Source organism: Tenrec ecaudatus, chromosome 11, assembly GCF_050624435.1.
Source record: "Tenrec ecaudatus isolate mTenEca1 chromosome 11, mTenEca1.hap1, whole genome shotgun sequence".
Lineage (NCBI taxonomy): Eukaryota > Metazoa > Chordata > Mammalia > Afrosoricida > Tenrecidae > Tenrec > Tenrec ecaudatus.
In genome coordinates this window covers 106,024,309-106,047,488 of record NC_134540.1, presented here as the reverse complement: position 1 = coordinate 106,047,488, position 23,180 = coordinate 106,024,309, and the positions used below count along the sequence as shown (strand labels likewise).

The following is a 23,180-nucleotide window of genomic DNA, read 5'->3' as shown; positions in this document are numbered from 1 at the left end:
CTATTTCCTATTCAAAGGTCCAGCCTGCGTGGGGACCCACTGAGCCCGGATCGTAGGAGCTAAGGTTTTTTCCACCTGATGATAAACACATTTTGCTTTAAGTTAGCACCACGTGTCAGAGATGGAAAGGCCTGATGCTGATATTTTGGGACTGTCTTTATGACAGTACCCATTGGGCATTCCAAGTTGTGCCGGGCTACCCTGCCAGGCCAGGGGGCATGGATGAGACCACTGTTTTCCTAGGCAAGTGTGGCATGGGGGAGATCTGAGGAAATGGACACTTGACTACAAAGCTCTGCCCCTGAACATGTTTCCACAGCCAGGCAGTATAGTCCTTGTGGTTTACCTGTGTACTGGTGGTGGTGGCGGTGGTAAGGGCACGTGAGAGAGAAGACAGAGCAAGATCAAGTTCAGTGACTCTGAGGGAGACTAGTGACCATCTCCAGCAGGACACGGAGGGACAAGAGCACCTCTTTACCACTGGGCCATGGTTGGCTTATTGTCTTTGCATATATTAGGAAACACGCGTCACTCCACCACCCTCTCAAGGCGCGGGGGGGGGGGCAGACAAATAAAGCCCTCGAATACCTCAAAATCCCTCCGCTTCTCGTAAATGGGGATGATGAGTTTGTAGATGTCGGCAATCAGCTCGTAGCGCTCGGCCTTCCAGAGTCCGTCGGCACACTGCTCCAGGAGCTCCATCAGCACGTCCTGTGGGGCGGGGCCCAGCGGCGGGGAGCGTTAGGAGGGTGGGGAGCATGAATGCCAAACTCCCACACTGCAACAGTTCATCCCGATGTGGTTGTGTTTTTAAATCATCTTACTGGGGGCTCGTACAACTCTTACACAATCACACATCCATCCACCGTGTCAAGCACATTTGTACATTTGTTGCCCTCATCATTCTCAAAACATTTGCTTTCAACTTGAGCTCTCGATATCAGCTCATTTCCCCCCTCCCTCATGAACCCTTGATAATTTATCAATTATTTTGTCATATCTTACACCATCTGACGTCTCCCTTCACCCACCTCTCTGCTGTCCATCCTCCAGGGAGGAGGTTATATGTAGATCCTTGCAATCGGTTCCCCCTTTCTCCCTCACCTTCCCTCCACCCTCCTGGTATGGCCACTCTCACCACTGGTCCTGAAGGGATCATCCATCCTGGATTCCCTGTGTTTCCAGTTCCTATCTGGACCAGTGTACACATGATGTTCTTTTCTAATGAGCCATTTTCCAATCAGGTTTATGAGTAAAAATGCAAAAGGGCCCTAGCGCAATGAATACATGTCTTGCACAAAAACAGACACACACACACACACACACACACAAACCCATTTATAGCTTCACACAGGCGCTCAATTAATAAAGGTAATTTAGGGGGTTAGGGTGGGGGAAAGGAAAAATAGCAATGCTAAGATACGGTTACTAAGCATATGGCTTCTCCCTCAAGTGACCGATGAGCAGTAATTGAGTTTAGGACCGGGCAGTGTGCCTGCCTCACCGGCAGGCTCTCCCCCTTCCCTAGAAAATGCCCCCACTCTCATTTAGTGGCCACCTTGCCAGCCAACATAAAACCTTTAAGCTGTGTGGGGAACTCAAGCTACCCAGGGCTCACGGGCAAGAAATGTGACTCAGATTCAAGTTAACCAGCAGAATCCTATTTCTGGGCCACAGTCATGGCTTCATCATGGGTGGGCTAAGACCTACAGTGGCCAACGAGGGTGGCATTTAGACCTCAGCTTTGAAGGGTGGGGGCACATGCTAGTACCAGACACCCTAAGTCAGCGGTTCTCAACTTGTGGGTCACGACCCGTTTTGGGGGGGAGGGTCAAAGGACCCTTTCACAGGGGTTGCCCGATTCACAACAGTAACAAAATTACAGTGATGAAGTAGCAATGGCAATAATTTTATGTCTGGGGGGGTCACCACCACATGAGGAACTAAAAAGGTCGTGGCATTAGGAAGATTGAGAACCACTGCTGTTAGCAGTACACAGCTTTGATGGAAAAGAGGAAGATCTTCGACAAGACGGGTGGACACAGTGGCTCCTGTGACGGGCTCAAACAATTGTGAGGCTGGCGCAGGACTGGGCGGTGGTGCGGAACTGGACACGGGGTTCTGAGTTAGAACCAACATCCTCCCACCCACCTGACTCAGACAGACAGAATGACCATCAGCGACAACGCTTTGGCCGCTGGACTCGCCACAGTTGGCGTCCTTCTGTGTGGAACGTCCCAGTGGACTCCACAGTCAGCGTAGTGCTGAAGCCCCGTGAGGGGTTCACCAGCGGTGTTTAGTACACTTCCATGTGCTTGTCACTCCTTCTCTGTAGTCAAGCATCTGGTCAACATGTTTGGTCATTTCTTTTTGGGGTTGTCATATCGGGTCTTCGGTGTTTCTTTCCATATGTTAGATAACATTTCCATATCATTCATATGCTTCACAGTTTTTTTCTCCCAATCCGAAGATGGTCTGTGGATTTGAATGGTGACTTTGGGAGTTTTAAATTTTGATGAAGTCTAATTTATTAATCTTTACTTCAGGGGTTGAATTTTATGTAGGAGGAGGCTTCAGAAAAGTATGGAAAAATTGAATGAAAAGATTTTTTTTTAAAAAAGAATGGATTTTCCCCTCACAGATCTTTCAAAGCCCTGCTGTATTATAGCTAGCTCATCTTTATCCTACCCAACTTTACAAGGATTTTCTCCGGTGTTTTCTTCTAGGGATCTTTGGTCTTACGTGTAGTCCACACTCCATCTTTAGTTTCTTCCGAGTCTGGTGTGAAGAATGGGGTCTAGGTGTTAGCTCTTTCCATGTGGATGTGTCATTGTTGCAGCACCATCTGACAAAGACGCTCTTCACTCCGTTGCTGTGAACCTCTATCATAATATCGGACGGCAGTGTGTGTGTGGGTTTATTGATGGCCTTTCTAGTCTGTTCCATTGATCTGGTTGCCTGTTAAAACACCAGGACCACACTGTCCTGAGGATCCCTGTCGCTCTATTTAATGGGTTTTCTACAGTGGCGATTGATGTCCGGGGCAGGGCAATTCTTTGTTCTGTGCGGTCGTCCTGTCCACTGTATATTGTAGAACAGTATCTCTGGCTTCTAGACATTAGATGCCAGGAACAACCCCTGTTTCCTCCAGGTAATGATAATCCAAAATATTTCCAAACATTGCCAAGTGCCTCCTCCGGGTAGAGAGAGGAGCCAGACGACTGTAGAATAAATACTGCAGGTGAGCTCGCTGAGTTGTTTTGCCTCTTCTGCTCCCGTTGTTGCTGTTTTTAATGTGAATTTTTAGAATCAGTTTGTTAATTTCTACAAAAATCCTAGGTGAAATTTCCACTGGGAGTGCTCTGTCTACAAATCAATGAAGGAAGAATTGACCTGTTAACAATATTAAGTATCTCGATCCATTTATAGACAACTGCTTTACTTTCTTTCATCAGTTTTTTAGGACATAGATTTATAAAAGTTTATACATAAATATCGCATATTTTTATACGACTGTAAATAGTAGTTTTAAAGTTTCCACTTTGTCTTTAAGAAAGTTTTGTTTGAGGATGACCAAAGTCATCCGTCATATTCACTCACTCACTGCCGTCAAGTTGATGCTGACTCATCATGCACCTGTTGGGGTTCTGAGGCTGTGACTCTCAACGGGAGTAGAAAGCCCCCTCTTTCTGCTGGTGGCTTTGAACTGCTGCCCTTGCAGTTACCAGCGCAGTGCCTAACCACTGTGCCACCAGCGCTCCTACCCACCACACTAATTCCTAGGGCTTCTACAGGCGAACAATAGAGTGATGGCATGGTACAAGAATCTCTTAAATATGAAAAACGATTGATTTTTGAATATTGATCTTATATCCTAAAACCTGTTGAACTCACTTGTTCATTTCAGTAGCTTCGTGGGTATGTTTATTAGAATTTCTATGCAGATCATGATGTCTTAGGTGCAGAGACACTTTGACTTCTTTTTCTGGCCTAAGGATACTAGTCAGAATCCCCAGGACCACGCTGAGTAGCAGTGGTGAAAGCAGATTTTCTTGTCTTGTGATTTTATTGTGAAAATATTCAGTCTTTTATCACTAAATATGATTTGAGCTGTAAGGCATTTTTTGGTAGATATGTTTTTCAGGTTGAGGAAGTTCCTCTCTATTTGTGCTTTGCAGAGATTTCTTTTTCTTAAAGATTTCTTTTAAAATGAATGGATGCTGAATTTTGCCAAAATGCTCCACAGCTGTTGGATGATAAGACTTTCTGTTATCCATTCTTTCGGATAAACCGCTTGGCTTGCTACTATAGAACCACCTGAGCATTCTCAAGACAAACCCCACTTGGTCCTAATCTTTTATCCTTTGTATTTATTGCTAGATTCAATGTGCTATTATTTAGTGAAACTTTATAGTTACATGTGTATTTTTTTCACATGTTTGTATTCTCTACCATTTTATCAAAGAGGGACAAGCCCTCTGACTTACTCAATGCAGGCCTAGTGCCTATGGTGACAGACCCAAAGAAAATAAACATTTTAAAACAGTAACAAATCAATTTACCAAGGGAAAAACCCTTGTTTAATTGGCTTTAAAAAAAGTCTTTAAAGCAAGACCATTTAACTCCAATGTCACGTTCATAATGTACAATCATAAAACTGTCACGTGTGTAACTGAACTCTGTAACTATGTTTATAAAAAGATATGCCGAGTGTCTCTGACTTTTATTGGGGGTGCCATTCAACGAGAACACTAAAGACTGATGTGTGCAGTAACCAGGCTAGCCAGAGCCAAAGACCTTAGACACGGTTCTAATACCACCTCTTGAGCCTGGGCACTCTGGTTTCTGAGGACGAACATCTCTCAGTTTTTATACTTGTTAATCATTCTGATTCTTAGCATTCACTGTACCAGAAAACCAGACCAGGGTCCACTAGTGATGACCTTGAGCTTCTATGTTACAGAAAACTGGAGGGCAAACACCAAGGTGTTTTTGTTGTTTGTCCCCGCCCCCTTTAATGGCCAACCCACCAAAAGGATGCACATCAAAGCTGGTTTACACAGCTAACCCCTCAGTTCACTCCATGGAATTGGAAAGTACAAATATGCTGGGAGCCGATAGCCATTAAGACCCTGGCCTCAGTCACGTAGCAGAAACTTGGCCGCTTTCTAACAGCAAGGCTTTGTTTCCTGCCCAACTTCGTCCCCACATTCCAAGCTACTGTAGCATGGGCAGTTCCGATAACTGACCTTGTTGCCATTAGTCAAAGTACTGAGCACCTCTTCAACTGCAGATATACCATATTAGGAACATAGTGATAAGTTCACCCGTACGTCACCACGATGTCTTTGAGTACTGTTGCACACCCTTTGTACCTTATTGGGAACACGTGGCTGATTGGTAGTTGTACAGTGTGCGGTTGTTACACAGTGTGCTTCATTGGAATATGTGCCTCCCACTTCCTTCTCTGTTGTAAATATATACCCAGAGTTTTGGCAAAATAAACGGGCTTGATCAGCACTTGTCTTGCCCCATGTCTCTCTTTCTTTTTCCCATCCAGGTTCGTTGCCCCTCCGGGTCACCATGTGAGGGTCTCGCTGGTCGAGACCCTAACACAAATAAACCAAACTCACTGCCATCGAGTCAATTCCAATTTATAGTGACCTTAGAGCAGGGGTATCAAACTGGTGGCCCGTGGGCCACAGGCCCGCTGAGGTAATTTTTTGTGGCTCATGATGCTCTGAAATAAAGTGTAACGAGGGAATTGTGTGTACAGTATTGCTCTGATCTCCCCTAAGTGCTATTTTCTTCATAACATTTTTTTCTATTTTCATTTTATTTCAGAGCATCGTGGGCCACAAAAAAATTACCTCAGGGGCCGCATTCGGCCTGGGGGCCACCAGCTTGACACCCCTGCCCTAGAGGATAGGGTAGAGCTGCCCCTGTGGGTTTGTTACCCAGGCTCTAACTCGTGATGGGAGCAGAAAGCCCTGTCTTTCTCCTGTGGAATAGCTGGTGGTTTTGAACTGCTAACCATGCAGACTGCAAGCCCAAAGAGCAAGCACAGTGCCCTGGGGCTCTTCAGATAGTACATCTATTAGATTTGTCTCCAAAAGACCTTAGGCTCAGAAGCCACAGAGGAACTGGCTTCAGATGGAATTTGCCATGTCCGTTTTCAAACACTTCTGCAGGGCGGCCATGTGCCCTGGGCGTCTGTCCACAGAATAGCGCTCGGATGCTGAGGTTGTGGGTGTGTGCATGAGCAGGCTCGTACGTGCCTGTACTGTTAGAGGATGCTCTTACAATTCCCGGTGAAATGCAATCTTCTTTCTCAGCATTGGCTAATCAGTCTTCCTTCGGAAGCTAGGCATCGTTAGCCATGGCTGAACATCTGGGAATAACCATGACGTTGTGAGCTGGCTTGGGCGACAGCATGCTCTCATGGTGTGATTCCGTGTTCCCGCTCTCAGTGTTTCTCAGGTTACATTTGAGGGCCACCTGCACCAGAATGACCAGTTGGGATGCAGATTAAACACAAGTTCTTGGGCTTCCCCTACTCAGTGAAGCTGGGGCTGGGGGTGAATGGTAGGGGCAGGTAGGTGGAAGTATGGGGCTCTATATTTGTGCCCAAGTTAGCACACAGCTAGTTTGTAGAACAAACCACCATAGATGTCAATATTGAAGTTTGCAGACCACAAGGAACTCAGTTCAGATTGTAAGGTTTTAGGCGCACCTCCTGCACAGGAAGAAAGCCAGAGAAGCAGCAGTTTATTGGAGAACACCCTTACATCTCCAGCTCCAAGCTCAGCACCTAACTCAGTCCGTATCTGGAAAACGAGGGGAGGTGTTATGTCCTGTTACGAGGTATGGTAGAGGAATCAATGCCACTGGCTAGCTTATCACTTCCCACTGTACTGATTGTTTTCGATAATCATTAAAATAGTGAGCATGTGCCATGTAACCTTTATGGTTCCAAGAACACTTTCAGTCGAGGAAAAGACTCGGTAAGGCTTGGATGAAACAGAGACAGTAACCTCTGAAGACGGAGCCCCGGTGGCACTGTGTGGCGGCATGGGCAGCTAGCCACAAGGTGGGTGGCTCAACCCACCAGCCCCTTCACAGGGGAAAGGTGCGGGGGGCCACTTTCGTGCAGAGTCACAACCTTGGGAATGCTATGGGGCAGCTCTACTCTGACGGACAGGAGTCGACTCCGGGGCGTCAGTTCTGAGTCACTGCCTGGGCTCTGCTGACCGCATTCTCTCGCGAGATGGTCCGCGTAAACATATTGTTTGTTACTGGCAACTATTTCTTTGAATGGAAACACTTGGCTTACAAAAGCCAGCGATTTCCCTGGTTTATTTTTGTATAATCAACATTTGGTGACTACACTGTACTCCAGGGTGACTCCGTAGCCCTGATAGCCTAGTACAACAACAGTTGCTCGACTGCTTGGGACTCTCTGTCTCATGGGCAGATTCCCTCTCCATCCTGTTCCCCAAATGGGCTCTGCGCTCTACAAGGCTGTCACACCTGACTGCGGCGGGGCTACCCCCGACCCTCTGGCTCCTGGCTGAGGTTGGTGGAGGGGAGGCCTGGGCAGCAGGAGAGCAAGGGCAGCTATTCACTTGGTGTCTCCCTTGTGACATGAGTCCTTTTCTGATGTCCACAGGTCCTGTCAGTGGCCTCCCCTACAGAGACGTTCTCCACGGTCCCTTCAGGTTTAGGGGTGCTAACTCGTGGGGACTGCCATGTTCCTGGTTGGCATCCCCAAATGCTGACCACACTTTTCCATACCATCTACGTCCTCCCAGGGCCCCGATGGACACAGATAGCGAGGGTGGGATCGCAAGGTTGCATGGCCTGTGTGGAATTTGTCCCCCACAATGGACTCAGAATTTAATCAGCATGGGCTCAGACTCAGAACAACAATGTCAGTAGGAACAAGATGTTCCTCCTTGTCTAATCGAACGCAGCTGAGAGGGAGATGGCTCTTTAGATGGGAGTTGGAAGATGGGGAAATTCCCCCAATAAAAACTCATCTGAGGCCTGTTATTACAAGTGTTTTTGTTCTTTAAAATAGAAATCCTTAGACCAAGGGTCCTCAAACTTTTAAAAACAGGGGGCCAGTTCACTGTCCCTCAGACCCTATAGTTAAAAAACAAAATTATGAACAAATCCCTATGCATACCGCACAGATCTTATTTTGAAGTAAAAAACCAAAAGGGAGAGAAACACCCGGTGGGCCGCCTGTGGCCCGCAGGCTGTAGTTTGAGGATCCCTGCCCTAGCCTCACTTGAGAGAGCATGAAAGGCACTTCATGCTCCCTAGCAGTGCCTCATTAAAAGGCAATGGTTTTAATTAAGCTCATGCGACCCTTATCTTCTCAGCAACTTCTAAAATCCCTTCCTCTGGTGGAGACTTTCATCGCTTGTTGCGAAGCACTCTTGTTCTTACAAAAAACTCCGGGCAACCAAAGCAGCAGCCATGTGGCCACCTAGCTGCCCTCGGTCCAGAACTCCTGCCACCCTTTGCTCTGCTCCTTAAGCCACCATGGCGTGCAAGGCTGGGCCAGAGTGTCCAGCCCCTCCGCGGTCACAGCTCGATCGCTGCACATCGTCATGGACTATGGACCCTGTTAAAGATTCACCAGCTTTGTGCTGCCACCACAGGGTGGCAGATCCATGTTCGGATAAAATGACCCTTGCCAGTCAGAACTTTTCTCAACCTTTTCCAAACTCGATTGCCCTGGCAAAAGTCACGAGGCTAGAGTGGCTATTTCAGTCTCCCAATCAGACGCGCAGAGGCAGGCTTCACTTTATGATCCCTGCCCGAGAGCTCATGGAACGCTGTCCACAGGCTGTCCCGGGGTATGAACAAGATCGTTCCCAGTGTGTCGTTGAGTTTGCAGGCATGTCAGACAGGGACATTGGTTCTTATTTCACCTCAAACGAGAGCCGAGGCTCCCAAACTTGGGTGTGTATGTGGGGGTGGGGGGATTATTGAAATCACCTTCGGATCTGGTGAATTTACATATCGCTGAGATTCTGATTCATTAGGTTTAAAATGGAGCCCAGGGATTTGTAGGTTCCCCAGATCCCCCGGCGAGTCCAGTGATTCCCCCACGTTTGGGAGCCTGGGAGTTAAAGAGCTTCACGGGCAACAGGTGGAGGGGATTGTGCTGAAGAATTTGTTGCAAGAAGAGGTCTGCTCGGTGCTTTGAAACCCACTGTCACAGTCTGTTCTGGCTCACAGAGACCCTGCTATAGGATGGTCTCAACTTTTCCCCAGGCAGTGGCTGGTGGGCTTGACTCTCTGAACGTGCCACTCACAGTCTTAATACTTATCCGGCAGGCAGTGTCGCCAAGCCCCTGCGGTCCTTTCAAAGGGAGGGCAAGTTCACATCATGTTAAGGAAGCAGCTAGGTGTTTTCCTATGAATTGGATAGTCACAACACAGGTGGCACTTCCGTGAAATGCTATTGTCGTTGTTGGCATTCTTTCTTCCCTTATCTCTTTCCAAGTAAGAGCTACACGGAGGAAGCTGACTTGGCAGTTGGGGGCAAGGGTGGCCCTTTGAGGAGGCGTGCAGTCCTGCCCCTTCTCAGTCCAAACTCCTCTGGGGAGAAGCAAGGAGTTCAGGAGCTTGTGACCTCAGTGAGAGCTGCCATACTTTAGAAAAACACAGGGCTTCCAATCAACCAGTTCCGTAATCGCTGTCGTAAACAAGGGCTGCTACGCACGGCATAGCAACCAAATCTGTGCTCCCGCTCCCAGATGCTGGCCTGCCATGCGCTGCTTTGACTGGGTGCAGCCCTGTGGATCCTGGCAGGAATCCCCCACCTCGCTGCCATCGAGTCAATGCTGACTCATAAGAGCCCCAGTATGGCCAGGTGGAACTGTCCCTGTGGGTTTCTGAGACTAACTCTTTATGGGAGTGGCAAACCCCGCCTGTCTCCCGTGGAGCAGTTGGTGGGTTTGAACTTCGGACCTTAGGGATCGCAATCCAGCCTGTAACCACCATGCCTGCAGGGCAGCTCTGCCAAGAAAGCTGCTCCCCAAGCATCCGGCACCAGCCCTTCCACCTGAACGTTTCAGGAGCCTCACTTGTTACTCTGGGTTATTCAGTTGGAAAAGAAAAATTACTTGGCATTGAGCATATTCATGGTGACCTCAAGTGTGCGGAGAACTTCTCTAGCAACGCTTTCCCGGCTGTGACCTCAGAGAAGCTAGTCTACATGCTTGTCTTCTGAGGAGTCTCTGGAGGGATTCGAACTGCCAACCTTTTCCAAGACCTGATGAAAAGGACTTGGGGACCCATCAGGCTTCTCCTGCTTTGAGTGGTTGACTAAGAGCGAAGTCTAGGGTTGGAGACACTAGTCTAAAATCAGATTCACAAAGCAGCCAAATGCCCGACTAGAGAAATGAATGGCTAGAAAGCGCAAGAAACTGTCCAGTCAATATAGTGTCCATTTATTAGAACCACTCAAACCAGACAAACTCACTGCCTTCGAGCTGATGCCGACTCCCTGCCACCCCATGGGGTGGACTGCCCCTGTGGGTTTCTGAGACTGTCACTCTGCATGGCAGCAGAAAGCCCGTCTTTGGCAGTTTCCAACAGCAGCCTAACCCGGACCACTATTCCACCAGTGCTCCTTAGAAGTAGCCGGGGCTGCTCAAGCCCTCCCTCTCCCCCAGAGAAGAGGAGGGCTTCCTGGACAGGGGGAACGGCGGCAGCTTTACTGTTCGCTGCTTTCTGGAATGGGCAGCACAGTGTGTGCTCGACTATTAACTCAATGGCAGGTAGTGAACACCCCGTCCATTGGGTCCCGGAAGAAAGGCCTCATGAGCTACTTCTGCAAAGATGACAGCTCAGAGCCCCGTGGAGCCCATTCTACTCTGTCACCCCAGGTTGCCAGAGTCCGAGTCGATGCCCCTGCAGGGGGCTTGGTTTTCAGTTTTGCATCTGGCCTCTAGAAGATAAGGTAAACTATTCATTCATTGGTGTGTAGAAATACTTAAAACTCGGATCTACATGTGACCTCCTCCCTGGGGGACGGACAACAGAAAAGTGGGTGAAGGGAGACGTTGGACAGGTCAAGATATGACAAAATCATAATTTATAAATTATCAAGGGTTCATGAGGGAGGGAAAAAATGAGAACCTGATGCCAGGGGCTTAATTGGAGAGAAAATGTTTTGAGAGTAATGAGGGCAATGAATGTACAAATGTGCTTTACACAATTGTTGTCTGTATGGATTGTGATAAGAGCTGTATGAGCCCCTAATAAAATGATTTTTAAAAAAAGAAGAAGAAATACTTAAACTTTACCATGCGGAACCAAATTTCAATTCATTTGGAGATTTAATTTCATGCCAGCTAAGTGCACAGACAGCAGCTACAGGGAGAAAAGGCTAGGTCTGCTGGGCTGGCCGGCAGATTAGGCAGCTGCCGGGAGCCCCGGGCTGACCAGGAGGGCACTCACCTCATTGAAATGGACATCCTGCATGCCGACATCTTCCATCATAGAGGCCTCCTCGTCGATGTTCGGGGTGATGACCCTGAAGGCGATGCACCCCTGTCTAAACATGCCTGGGGACGAGAGGGCAGGAGACCGTCCATGTCATGACCCACAAGGACCTGCCCTGGATGCCTCTGTGTCCAACAGAGTAACCAGTTCTGAAATGGGTGACAGCTCAGGCCCAGGCTCACACAGGGAGGCCAGGGTCTTGCATGTTTCTCTCCCTAGCCCACCCCTATGTCTGACCTTCCTCTCCCCCAGCATGCCCACTTTAAAACCCATCCTTATTAAAACATCTATACTCTTCATATAAGCTGAGAGGTAAGGATGACAGCCAATCAACAGTAGCATGACAAAGTGTAATTTGATATGGTGAGATGGCCCCATGAGCAGAGAAGAAAAACAAAGCCAAAGCCAACCAAAGAGAAAAATATGACTAAAAAAACATAGCTGTTTCCTTCAAGGTCACCTCATTCACTCTGGCTGGTGGGGGTGGGGCATCTTAGAACACGTACCTCCTTGGTGAGGCCACCTCTCAAACATATAGCGATATCACTCAGCAGCTGTACCCACAGACTTGGGGGCTACTGTCCTTGGCTCCCCTATCTACTGCTAGAGGCTAAGAGGATTCCGGGTGGGGCAAATGGTTGATGTCCTTAGCTGCTAATCTAAAGGTTGGAGGTTCCCCTGACTAAAGCACCCTGATTCTCTAAGGGAAAGGAATGGGGCAGGGGAACGGTGTGTGGTAAAGGATATAGGATCAATATTTTGTGTCAAATTTCTTAAACAATTGGGGTATGTGTGGAGCATTTATTCATCTCAAAGTCACTAGGGCACAGAGTCTTAGGTAACTTGGCTAATGTGCACCGTGCAAAAATTATCACATGAATGAGGGCTAGCAGTAGGGTCCTACCTCTCTATTTTGAGAGGACTGCTTAAAACAAAACAGAAGCCAACACTGGAGCCGAGACTTCGTGTATTTGGGGGAACAAGAGCACAGAACATTCTGAAATCAGCTTTGTAAAAGAAGATCTTTAAGTCTGAGATTTTTCTATTGCCTATAAATTAAGGGCGGCTACCCTATTCATGGAGCATCACGTCTGCTGCTGCTCTACTGCAGGGCTTCACACCACCCCTCTAGTTCAGTCATGGCTGATGAAATGATATGGGAATAGACCCACATGTTGAAATATGGGTGAACTAGGATGCTAATTTGGTGGACCAAGAAAAGTACATGTTGAAGTCCTACTAGACTTAATCTCCGTCTTAACCCACTGAGTAGAAGACAATGGTGCCCGGCTCAAAGAGGCTGACTGCCCTGCACTGGCTGTGTTGCTCTCCATGGTGCTGGTGATAATCTGGTGTCCACATCGGGCTCCTGAAAGAGCCCACTGAACTTCAGAGTCTCCCACCCACCCACCCCAGTGCTTTGACTCTTTCATGTTCCTGTTCTGCTTAGTGTTCTGGAAGCCCCACATTTTGAAAATTCAGGTGTGTTGTGGTTTGACTGGTTCCAGCCAGTTTGAAGTCCTGCCTAGGTCAGGCCTGCTTTTATTTCGCTATATGGAAACAATTTCCCCAAAGGCAAAACATTAATCTAGGAGCTTGAGGCGATCCGTGAAATAGTAAGAGCCAGTCACCCAGGTGTTGCGCCCCTGAAGTACATGGAGGCAGTGCCCTTTCTCTCACTGTCCATGAGGAGAGGCTGCCAAGGACCTGGAGAGCCTGGGGAAAGGAGGCCAGGAAAGTCAAGTCCGCCCACGCAAAGGTGAAACAGAAACACCCCACACCACCACGTGGTGGGGGAGAGCAGTGTGGCTGAGGGGATGGGGCCACCCGCAGGCTCACCTCCCCGGCTCCTCCTCTGGCCGGTGCCGTGGCTGTAGGGGAAGAGGGGCGGCTCTCGGCGGAGTGCTATGTCTGCTTCTAAACATGAGGAGACGTGTTACCTGACGAGAGGGCTCGAGGAAACTGAGCCAGAGCCCTCCCTTCACGCCTTTCCCTTGTGGGTGCCCTGGCGGAGGAGGAGTTACCAGTTGGACTGCGACCCACCAGGTCTGAGGTCTGAAACCACCAGCTGCTCTGTGGGGAAACACTGGGCTTTCTATTTTCCTGACTAGTCACAGTCTCACATACTCACAGGGGCAGCTCAAGCCAGGCCACTACGAAGTGGCATCAACTGGATGGTGGTGAGGGTGACAGACCTTTAAAATTCCATTCCTGAAAGCCAGCTGTAGCAGAAATCTGCACTTTTTGGTCTGGGTCTCACTTTTTTAAATATAGTCCTTGGCCCTGCAGGGCACTAGGACACACGCTCCAACTCCTGGTCTGAGGTTGTGGTGACTTTGACATGGACTAGAACAACGGACATTTCAAAGAAAGGAGCCCCAAGAGAGAATTCCCAGGTGGTCTGCTCACCTGGGAATAAACAGGTAAGGCACAAAGGAGCAGGATTCATCCTTGCCTGCCTGCTAGGGGCCTGGCACACGACGGTGGCAGACTGCTAGGGCCTTCAGTTATAGCTCTCACTCAGTGGGTAAACAGCTCTAGACAGCAGTCACTTGGTTAAAAATCGCATCTGGCCCACTGCCGGGGAGACCCAGACCTCAGTCATTCATTTCTGTAGAATGAATGGGGCCAACGGCGACAGGTTGGAAGACAACTGCCATCCATTGGCATTTCTGCAGAGCCCACCACAGAAAGCAATGTCCTGTCGGGGGCTTAAAACCAGGACTATCGTGCCAGCCCACACCAAGGCCCCTGCTGCCAAGTCTTCCTGACTGCTTCTCACCGAGGGTCTCTCGGCCTTGCTTTTGCTATTTTACATCCATTCTCTCACACAAGGGGCAATCCTGCTTACCTTTCCGTGTGAGGTACTCTGCCACCAGGGCCGTTACATGGATGTAGCACATCGCCGCCTGGAATGAAGGACACTTGCCTCAGCGCATCACCCACGACAGCACATCAGAATGCCCGCCGACAGTCTGATGGTGAGGCCCCGCCGGGCACGCTCCTACTCAGGTCTGAGGACCGAGCAGGGTTTCTCAAACCAGAACGGTGGCTCCCTGACCCTCAAAACCAAAACCCACTCGAAAGGGCTGTTGGAGTGAGCCCCTGCTTCTTGTCACTTAGGTCTGCTCCCCCGACCCCTCCGGTGTCCTTGGGGTGGGTCTGATCCCGAGGGAGCCTCGCTTACACAGGTGAGGCCACTCTATGCACATATAAGTGTAAATAAAGGATTGACAGGTGAGGAGGTTTTGTTTTTGGAGGCCCGGGCCAGGTAGGAGGAGCCCTGGAGACCCAATGGTCAGGCCCTCGGCTGCTAACGGTGAAGATCAGCGGGTGGGGTCCACAGCCACTGCACGAGGGCCAGGGCGGCCGTGGATTCCTGTAGAGACGTCCAGCCTCGGCGCCCTAGGCGTCGTGCTCCTCTACCGCACAGGGACGCCATGAGGCGGGATTCTCAACTCCGTGGCACAGAACTACATTCTGTGAGTGATAGAAGTAGACTACGTTTCACACTTGCAATTCATTTTTATTGTGGCGAGTGTCCAGTGTATGTTAAGATTAAGGTCAGACATAATTACCATGTTACGTCCACTGGACTCCGACAGGGAACAATGTCAGTGTTCTAACCTAGAATATACATTTTACTAATCTAAGCAATTACAGAGGCGTAAACGTCGAAGCATGATTGCTTTCATAATAGGATTACTCTGCTGACTTTAGAACAAAGCGGAATGGGGTTCCTACCTGGCAGTTTTTATATTCCTTAATTTCCCGTTCTGATGAAAACCTCACAAATCCACTGCCTTTCGGTCAGTTTCCACGCAGAGTGACCCTATTTAGGGTTTCTTTCTCCCAAGGAAGGTCGGGGGTTCAAACCTTGGACCTTACCGTTGGCAGCCTCACCTGTAGTCTCAGAACCACCAGGGCTCCTTATGCAAAGTAGATTAAATGACTCGCCCTCTGTCACTATATTCTCAAACATCTGCAGTGCTGTGACTTATTTAATATGGATCTCCTAGCCATAACCTCGGCCACTCTCACCAGATAACCTGCTTTCCTGATGGGTCTGGGAACGAAGGTGGGGAAGATACCGATCAGATCGTGTGACTCCGCTGTGCGGGATCCTTAGCAGGGTTCATTGAGATTATGGTCCTGCTGGATGTAAAACAAGCCATCTCAGAAGTAGGGGCCCACGTCTCTGTGTCTGCCTTTGAATGAATGAGATGTGAAGTACATGCCCATCACACGACTGCGAAAAGAAGCGGGGGCCTGGGAACTACCTCAGAGAGATCCCCGTTTTTGACGTGGATCCTGGCCATGCTGTCGAGCCAGGTCTTCCTGAGCTCGGGGGTGCTGGCGTAGGACTTGGCCAGGCTGTACTGCAGGTCCACCAGCATCTCCGGGTCGCACTCATGCTCCTTCATCTGGGCCGTGGCCATCAGGACAGTGCGTATCCTTTTGGTGAGATCCTTCACATCCGAGGAGAAGCTGGTGTGCTGCAAGGGGGGGAGGGCACACGTCTCTCCTCTACTGGCCGCCCCCACACATTTGAGTTCGCGCCAGGGGAGGGCAGAGTACCTGGGGCCAGGCCACCCACCTTGATGAGCCTGTCACTGTTGGCACAGTTGTTGATGATAGACAGGGACTGCTGGAACCTGGTCCCCCCAATGCCAGCAACGTCTGCTATCAGCTGGCTGACGGAGATGATCACCTTAGGGACACACGGACACGAGCAAATCAGTTAACATTCAAATGACGGCGGGCCTCATTGCCAAACTGCACGAGCGTCAGGCAGAGACGCACGCTTTGAGCAGTGATTATTACTCCGCTGTAGCAAACACTGTCATCTAACTTTTTTTTTCTTTCACCTTTTAATACTTAAAAAAAAAATCATTTAAGAATTCTTCCAGGAGCTAACTGTGCTATCTCTCAGTATTCCTCTCAAAGCAAACCTGCTCCGCAGGAGAGTGGAGAGAAAAGCTTGCGTTACGTGGCTGTCCACTTACACTTCACTTTCTCAAATGGAAAACCAGAAAAGCAAACTCACTGCCATCGAGTCCATGCTGACTCCTGGCGACCCTTTAAGACAGGGTGCAGCAGCCCCGGCGGGTTTCCGAGACGGTGGCTCTTCATGGGAGCAGAAAGCCCCGTCTTCCTCCCGAGGAGCCACTGGTGGCTTGGAACCGATGACTTTGCAGTTAGCAGCCCAAACTGTAACCACTGCACCCCCAGGGCTCTTTCTCTAATGAGAATGGCCAGGCTCTTTGCCTCCTCCAAGATTCTGTTGGAACTTGCATGCATTAAGCGGTCAAAAGGTAGGGCGTCCTTTGCATTTTTAAAATTTGAAAGACACCTGTGAAATATGCAACCTGTGGAAGCGTGCTGCCGTCAAGCTGACTGGTGCACAGCAGCCCCGATGGACCCGGCAGAACTGTGCCCTGCAGGGCTTCCAATAGCTGCTTACGGTTTCCAGCGGGAGACAGCCAGTCCTTTCTGCTGACGTGCCTCTAGGAGGACTTACGCTTCCTGCTTTCCAGTTAAGAGTCAAGCTGCATTAACTCTCAGCCCCACCCAGGGGCTCCCAATGTGCCCCAGGATCTGTGTGCTTCAGGTTTATGCACTTGATACATACACTCTAAACCTGGAAACAGTTCAAAAGCCATTTTGGGTACTTTATAGACTCTCTCTCTCTCTCTCTCTCTCTCTCGTCCTCTTTGGAACTGAGATACGTGGATAAAGGGTAATGCTCATTTTAATCCCCACTCCTGCCTGTTGAATCAACAAAGATGCTCCTGACTGATGTTCCCATAAACCTGTATCAATTATCGCAGGAAGGACAATGAAGAGTGCTTAGCCCGTCTGTGGGAGGAATGAAGCCACTGCTCATGTTGTGTATTCCGAGTAGGAATCAACTTGATGGCAGTGACTGGTACCTAAGTCTACCTAGCAGCTCTGGTGGCAGAGTGGTGTCACACTGGGCTGCTAACCACATGGTCAGCAGTTCAAGGTCACCAGTTTCTCCTCAGGAGAAAGACGAGCCTTTCTACTCCTGTAAAGAGGCCAAGACTCAGAAATCCACAGGGGCAGTTTACCCTGTCCTACCGGGTTGCTATGGGCAGGAACCCACTTGAGGGCAGTGAGGTTAGCTTTTGAGACCTGGGGGCGGGGGAGAGAGGGTGGAATTGGCTGTAGGTGGGGCGCCAAAGATTTCTTTGCCTGTTGCAAAGTGGGGTGGGCACACAAGACCCGCCCCTCCAAGTGGACAGCCTTTTCAAGTCATCGGGAAAAGTGGGACCCACATTTTGTGGCGTGTGCCTTCTGCTCAGGCACAGGAGCTACTGCCCCACGTGCAGGCACACTGGGAGTGGGGTGTCTGCGGGGCGTTCCGGTACTGAGCGCAGGGTGGGGTGTGCACTGAGGAACCACTGTCAGTTACCGGTGCCCGATCGAGGGGCCTTCTGGTTACTGGGAAACGCAGGACACCCGGGAGCGAGGCAGCACGCGAACCCTCCTTACCCACCTGCAGGTGCGTCCGCACGAAGGACTTCTTGCCGGTGTAATCGAAGTTATTCCTCATCAGGAAGTAGAGCAGCTGCGAGGCCTCTGTCCGGATGGAGCTCAGCTTGGAGTTACAGCACTTGAGGATCTCATAGCACAGAGCCGCACACATGTCTGCTCGCCCCTCGTAAAACGTTGAGGGGAACTGGGCGGGCCGGGAGAAGCAAACAGACCAAAGCAGGGTCAGGATTTGGCGACGTCAGCTCTTCAAGGCCGGGAGGCAGGAGGCAGACACTGCACGCACAGTAGACCGCGATCGCGGATGAAGAGGACTCACCTTATAAATCAATGACCTCAAGGCCGTGAAGACATTCTTTAAAGCCGTCTCCGACTGATGTTTTTGAAGGAAACAGAGGTAAACATCAAACACTTTCTTCATGAGAGGATTGTGCCCATGGTCTGCCAGGAGCTGGTTCTGAAAGCACACATGGACAGGCAGTGTGACACGCCGGGCACTTGGAAGAGGTCTGCATACTTCTCAGGTTCAATGGGTAAATAGTTCATCCCTAAGACAACTTAGTTTATTTTGATTTTGAAATTTATTTAACTTCATGCCCATGAATCCTCTAAGAAAGCATGTTTTCTTACAGAGAACAAATAAGTCTGTCCCTGAATATGTATTTGGAATAGTTCATTTTTCTATTAAATACTTGTTCTAAAACTGCCCAGCAAGCTGAAACACAAACTGAATCATGGTTCTTAGTTCTGCCAGCATTTTTTTCTTTTCCTTTCTTTCTGCACAACTGAGACAGAGGTGGAGGGGTGACATCTTCTTAGTCCAACGAAGACATGCCAGCATGGGCGGCAGCTGGGAAAAATGCCAAAAGAAGGGCAATGGGGCAGGCAACTCTGAAAATGAAGCTGCTAGCCAATGAATAAATAGGTAGTGGTACGAGGTCAGCAGTTCCAAACCACCAGTTGTTCCTAGGAAGAAAGACAAGGCTTTACTACAACTGTAAACAGGTACAGTCTCAGCAACCACAGGGCCAGTCCTACCCTGTCTTACAGGGTTGCTATGAGTTGGCATCGACTTGATGATAGTGGGCTTTTTTTGGTGGTATGGTAAAGGAGTCCTGGCGGCACTATGGGTTAGGCATTGAGTTGTTAACCGAAAGGTCAGTAGTTCAAACTGCGACCACCTATCAACCTGCTTAGCTCTGTGTAATGCTACAAATCCCACTGCCTGCCCCAAGGGGCTACCCTTTGGATGTGAGATGTCCTGACAACCGGTTTCCTCTAATCCCTTTCCTGCCTGGAGAACATCCCACCACAGCACGTGAGAAGCGATCGGCTCCAACCCGATCTGGCCCCCAAACATGCACAGAAAGGACAGCCACAGCTTACAGGTGACCCCGGCAGCAGGGGTTTTGGTCAAGGATCAAAAAGTGGATGAAAAGGCATCACCAGGCCAACTAGGGCATTTGAATTCCAGAGGTCCTGCTAGCCATTTCCTGGTCAAGAATCATAACCACCTCCCCCTCATGCATATTCATGACCATTCCTCAGAATCCTGTTACATATTCATGAGTCCTTCATTTCACTTCCTGGTGTACTGAGATAAAACTGTAAATGTCCTTTCTTCGGGAGTCTGCCTTGGCGACTAGTCCCAGCTCACTGAACCAAAGCAAAACTTTTCCCTCTCCTGGTCACCCACTCTCGCTGTGTGTTTCTCAGCTGTGCTGAGCTTTGCCTGCGTTGGTAACAAAATCCACAGCCACTTGGCAGGAGGAAGATGAGGCTGGCTGCTTATGTACAGATCGACAGTCTCCGAAACCGTAGAGGGTCACTGTAAGTTAGAATGGATGCCTGTGGGGTTTGAGCTTGGTGGGTGGGATGGGAGACAGAAGTAGGCTCTGACGCATAGACTGAACATGCCACTCAACGGAGTCTTGCACACAGCTACGGTCAGATAGGACTTGAGACAAAGCCTAGGAAGTGCCTGACACACGCTCCAGCCTACTCAACAAGCGGCAGCCAGCAGTATTTCAGGAGCCCTGGTGGCACAGAGGGTCATGCATTGGGCTGCTATTCGCAAGGTCAGCAGTTCATAACCACCAGCTTCTCCTTGGGAGAAAGGTGAGGCTTTCTGCTCTTAGCAAGCATTACAGTCTTAGAAACCCACAGGGGCAGGTCTCATCTGTCCCATAGGGTCGCGATGCGTTGGATTTGCTTTGATGGCCTTGAATTTGTTTGTTGCTGTTGTTGTTTTGGCAACAGTTCAACATTCCATGCCTGAGTTTTACTTCCAAGGAAAAAAAAAATAAGAGGAAGTAAAGGTGTCCAGTCATTGGCCAAGAGGAAAGTAAAGGCGTCCAGTCATTGGCCAAGAGGAAAGTAAAGGCGTCCAGTCATTGGTCAATAGGGAAGTAAAGGCATCCTATCATTGGCCAAGCTTTCCTCACTCCAGCAGTAAGTCACATGAAGCGCACCCTCTGCCTGCCTGGCTGGTGCAAGCCTTGATATTCCTTGCTGAATTCACATCATTAATATTGTAGACCCCACATGGACACATGCACAATTCTCAGCGCACAGCCTGCCTAACCACACACGCCCATTTCGCTGGAAGTGGTAGGCTGGCGACGTGCACACAGTCACACGCCGTGAAAATGGGGAGCAACGACTGCCGTAGGCCGTGTCACAAGTCAACACTGGCAGTGCTTTAACCAGTGTGCCACCAAGACTCTTTTCAGAAAAGCCTATGACAAAAAGCAAAACCAACAAACCCAGAAAAGCAAATGTACTGCCAGAGTCGATTCTGACTCATAGCGGCCCCATACAGGGTATCTAGGCTCCATTTCGGCAGGAGCAGCCGGCTTCTGCTTTCTTCCAAGGAGCAGCCGAGGGACTTGTACAACACTGTGGTTAGCAGCCCAGCACCTAACAGACTGCCTCACGGGGTCTGTAAGGGGGTGGGCAAAACAAAACCGCTCTTCCACTCTCCACTACTCACATGAAGACAGAGAATGCTGTTGTTTTCATTTCCTTTCTTCCCCCCCCCCAGATTCTTATCACAGGCAGGAATCTTCCATTTAGAAATTATGACGAGACGACAGAATAGTACAGGAAGCCTTGATCGACTTCCAGCAGTCACAAGGAGAAGTTATATGCGGTTCCCCAGGAAGGAAGTGTGGTCTGGGGGCTGCCGAGTTTTAACACTGGCTCTCGAGGGGCTCAGCCCAGGGAGTAGGGACATTCAGGGGTGGACCCCCCATGTCAGTATGGGCTAGAGATCTAGGAACATGGGGAAGATAAATTTGAACCGTGGGTGCAAAAATGAGCTACCTGGAAGCATGTGATGTGAGACAGCTATATCTTTAGGATCATGGCGTTTATTTTTATTTACATTAGAGTGTAACATGATGGTGGCCGATCACTTTGGAGGAGAGCTATTCCTGTTGCATCCGTTCACCCATCACTGAAAAGTCCTAACCCAGTGTGTCTTGCCACCAGGCTGCACTGTCTTTGTGAACCAGATTACACGCTTCCTAGCCACGACTCGGACATCAATTATCCACCTGCTCCCCAGTCTTTGATTTCATCTCTCTCTCTCTCTCTCTCTCTCTCTCTATCACGTACTAGTTCTCACAGTGCAATTCAAAAAGGCACTAAAAGGAACTTCTACAAATCAATACATGTCCAGTTAGTGGGCACGTTAGAACAGTCAAACACAATTGTCTTTTTCTTCATCTGACTACCTTCGGCTTACAAAAGATACCCTTTTATATCACATATGTCCCTGGCACCCAGCTCAAAAGTGCCTCACAATTTTGTTTCTCTTCACTGCCATCACGTCCAGTCCAACTCATAGGGCAGAACTGCCCCTGTGAGCTTCTGAGATGGTCACGGGAGTAGAAGCCCTCGTCTTTCCCTCAAGGGTCGACTGGTGGTTTTGAGCTGCTGACCTTGTAGTTAGCCTAACTCATAACTACGAGGTCACCAGGTGATTCCGCATCCAACCACTTTCATTCACTAACCTGAACCAAGTATGACTCCTCCCGCTCCCCCTGTCCCATCTGCTTAATGGAGGACTGGGGTGTTGGCCAGGTCCGTTGTCTAGGGATCTTGGACGGATTTCCTAATCTAACTCAGCTTCAAATTTCCTCATCTCTACAATGAGAAACAAGAACTACTAGGCAGGGTTGTGAAAATGAAAGCCTGAAGATACATAAAAAATAAATTATGTACACAGAAGGTACATAATAAATATCAGAAGCTAATCTAATAATTCATAAATATAATAACCAAAGGAAAAAAATCAAACTTACTGCCATTCTGTGGATTCTGACTCAGGGCAACCCTTCAGGACAGAGTAGAACTGCTCTTGTTGGTTTCTGAGACGGCAACTCTTTAATGGGAGTAGAAAGCCTCATCTTGCTCCCTTGGAGCTGCTGGTGGTTTCGAATTGCTGACCTTGCAGTTAACAGACCAATCTCTAACCCAGTACGCCACCCAGGAGAGGAAATTTAGGGTTTAAATGTTTTCCAGTATCCATTAGGCCTGGATAGTGTTTCATTTTAGTGTGTACATGCAGACACTCGCAATGAGTCAGCCAAGAGACCAAAAAGCCCAAACTCACTGCCACCAAGTCACTGCTGACTCTTAGTGACCCCTGTGGGTTTCTGAGACTGTTAACTGTTTACAGGAGTAGAAAGCCCAGTCTTTCTCCCTGGGAGTTGCTGGTGGTTTGAACTGCCAACCCCGTGGGGCTTCATCTCATCTGCCCAAGTGAGTTCTTAGGTGTGACACTTCATAGGGACAGAAACAGCATGGCTGCTAGGAAGAAAGGAGCCCTGGTGTTTCAGGTAGTTAAGCATCTGGCTGCTAACCACAAGGTTGATGGTTCAAACCCACCCCTTATTTTCTTGCTCTAAGGGAGAAAGATGAGGCTGCCTGCTTCCGTAACGATTGACAGGGGGGGGAAACCCTATGGGGACATTATGACTCAGTCGTGACTCGACAGCAGTGAGATTGTTTTCTGATTATATTAAAGTGACATGACGTGTCCGGAAAGCCACTTTCACTCTTACAAATAAACGTGCTTTATGAAGAGGGGAGACCAGTGACAAGTACCCCAGAGAGCGGGCAGTCTTCCAAAA

The 23,180-nt window shown here is 49.2% G+C and overlaps 1 protein-coding gene across 13 annotated transcripts in view; it reads right to left on the bottom strand.

The window, feature by feature from the left end:
* Positions 1-23,180, bottom strand: part of DOCK9 (dedicator of cytokinesis 9) — a 330,985-nt gene that overhangs the window by 24,257 nt on the left and 283,548 nt on the right. For 8 of the 13 annotated variants that reach the window (XM_075563462.1, XM_075563461.1, XM_075563463.1 and 5 more), the window contains 8 exons: positions 18,362-18,499; positions 18,047-18,229; positions 16,124-16,237; positions 15,807-16,022; positions 14,378-14,435; positions 13,366-13,443; positions 11,482-11,588; positions 589-711 (listed from right to left, as the gene is read on the bottom strand). In XM_075563462.1, coding sequence (XP_075419577.1) covers positions 589-711; positions 11,482-11,588; positions 13,366-13,443; positions 14,378-14,435; positions 15,807-16,022; positions 16,124-16,237; positions 18,047-18,229; positions 18,362-18,499 — 1,017 coding nt within the window. The remainder of the gene's footprint in view (positions 1-588; positions 712-11,481; positions 11,589-13,365; positions 13,444-14,377; positions 14,436-15,806; positions 16,023-16,123; positions 16,238-18,046; positions 18,230-18,361; positions 18,500-23,180) is intronic. The other 5 variants (XM_075563465.1, XM_075563468.1, XM_075563469.1 and 2 more) reach the window with 1 other exon arrangement.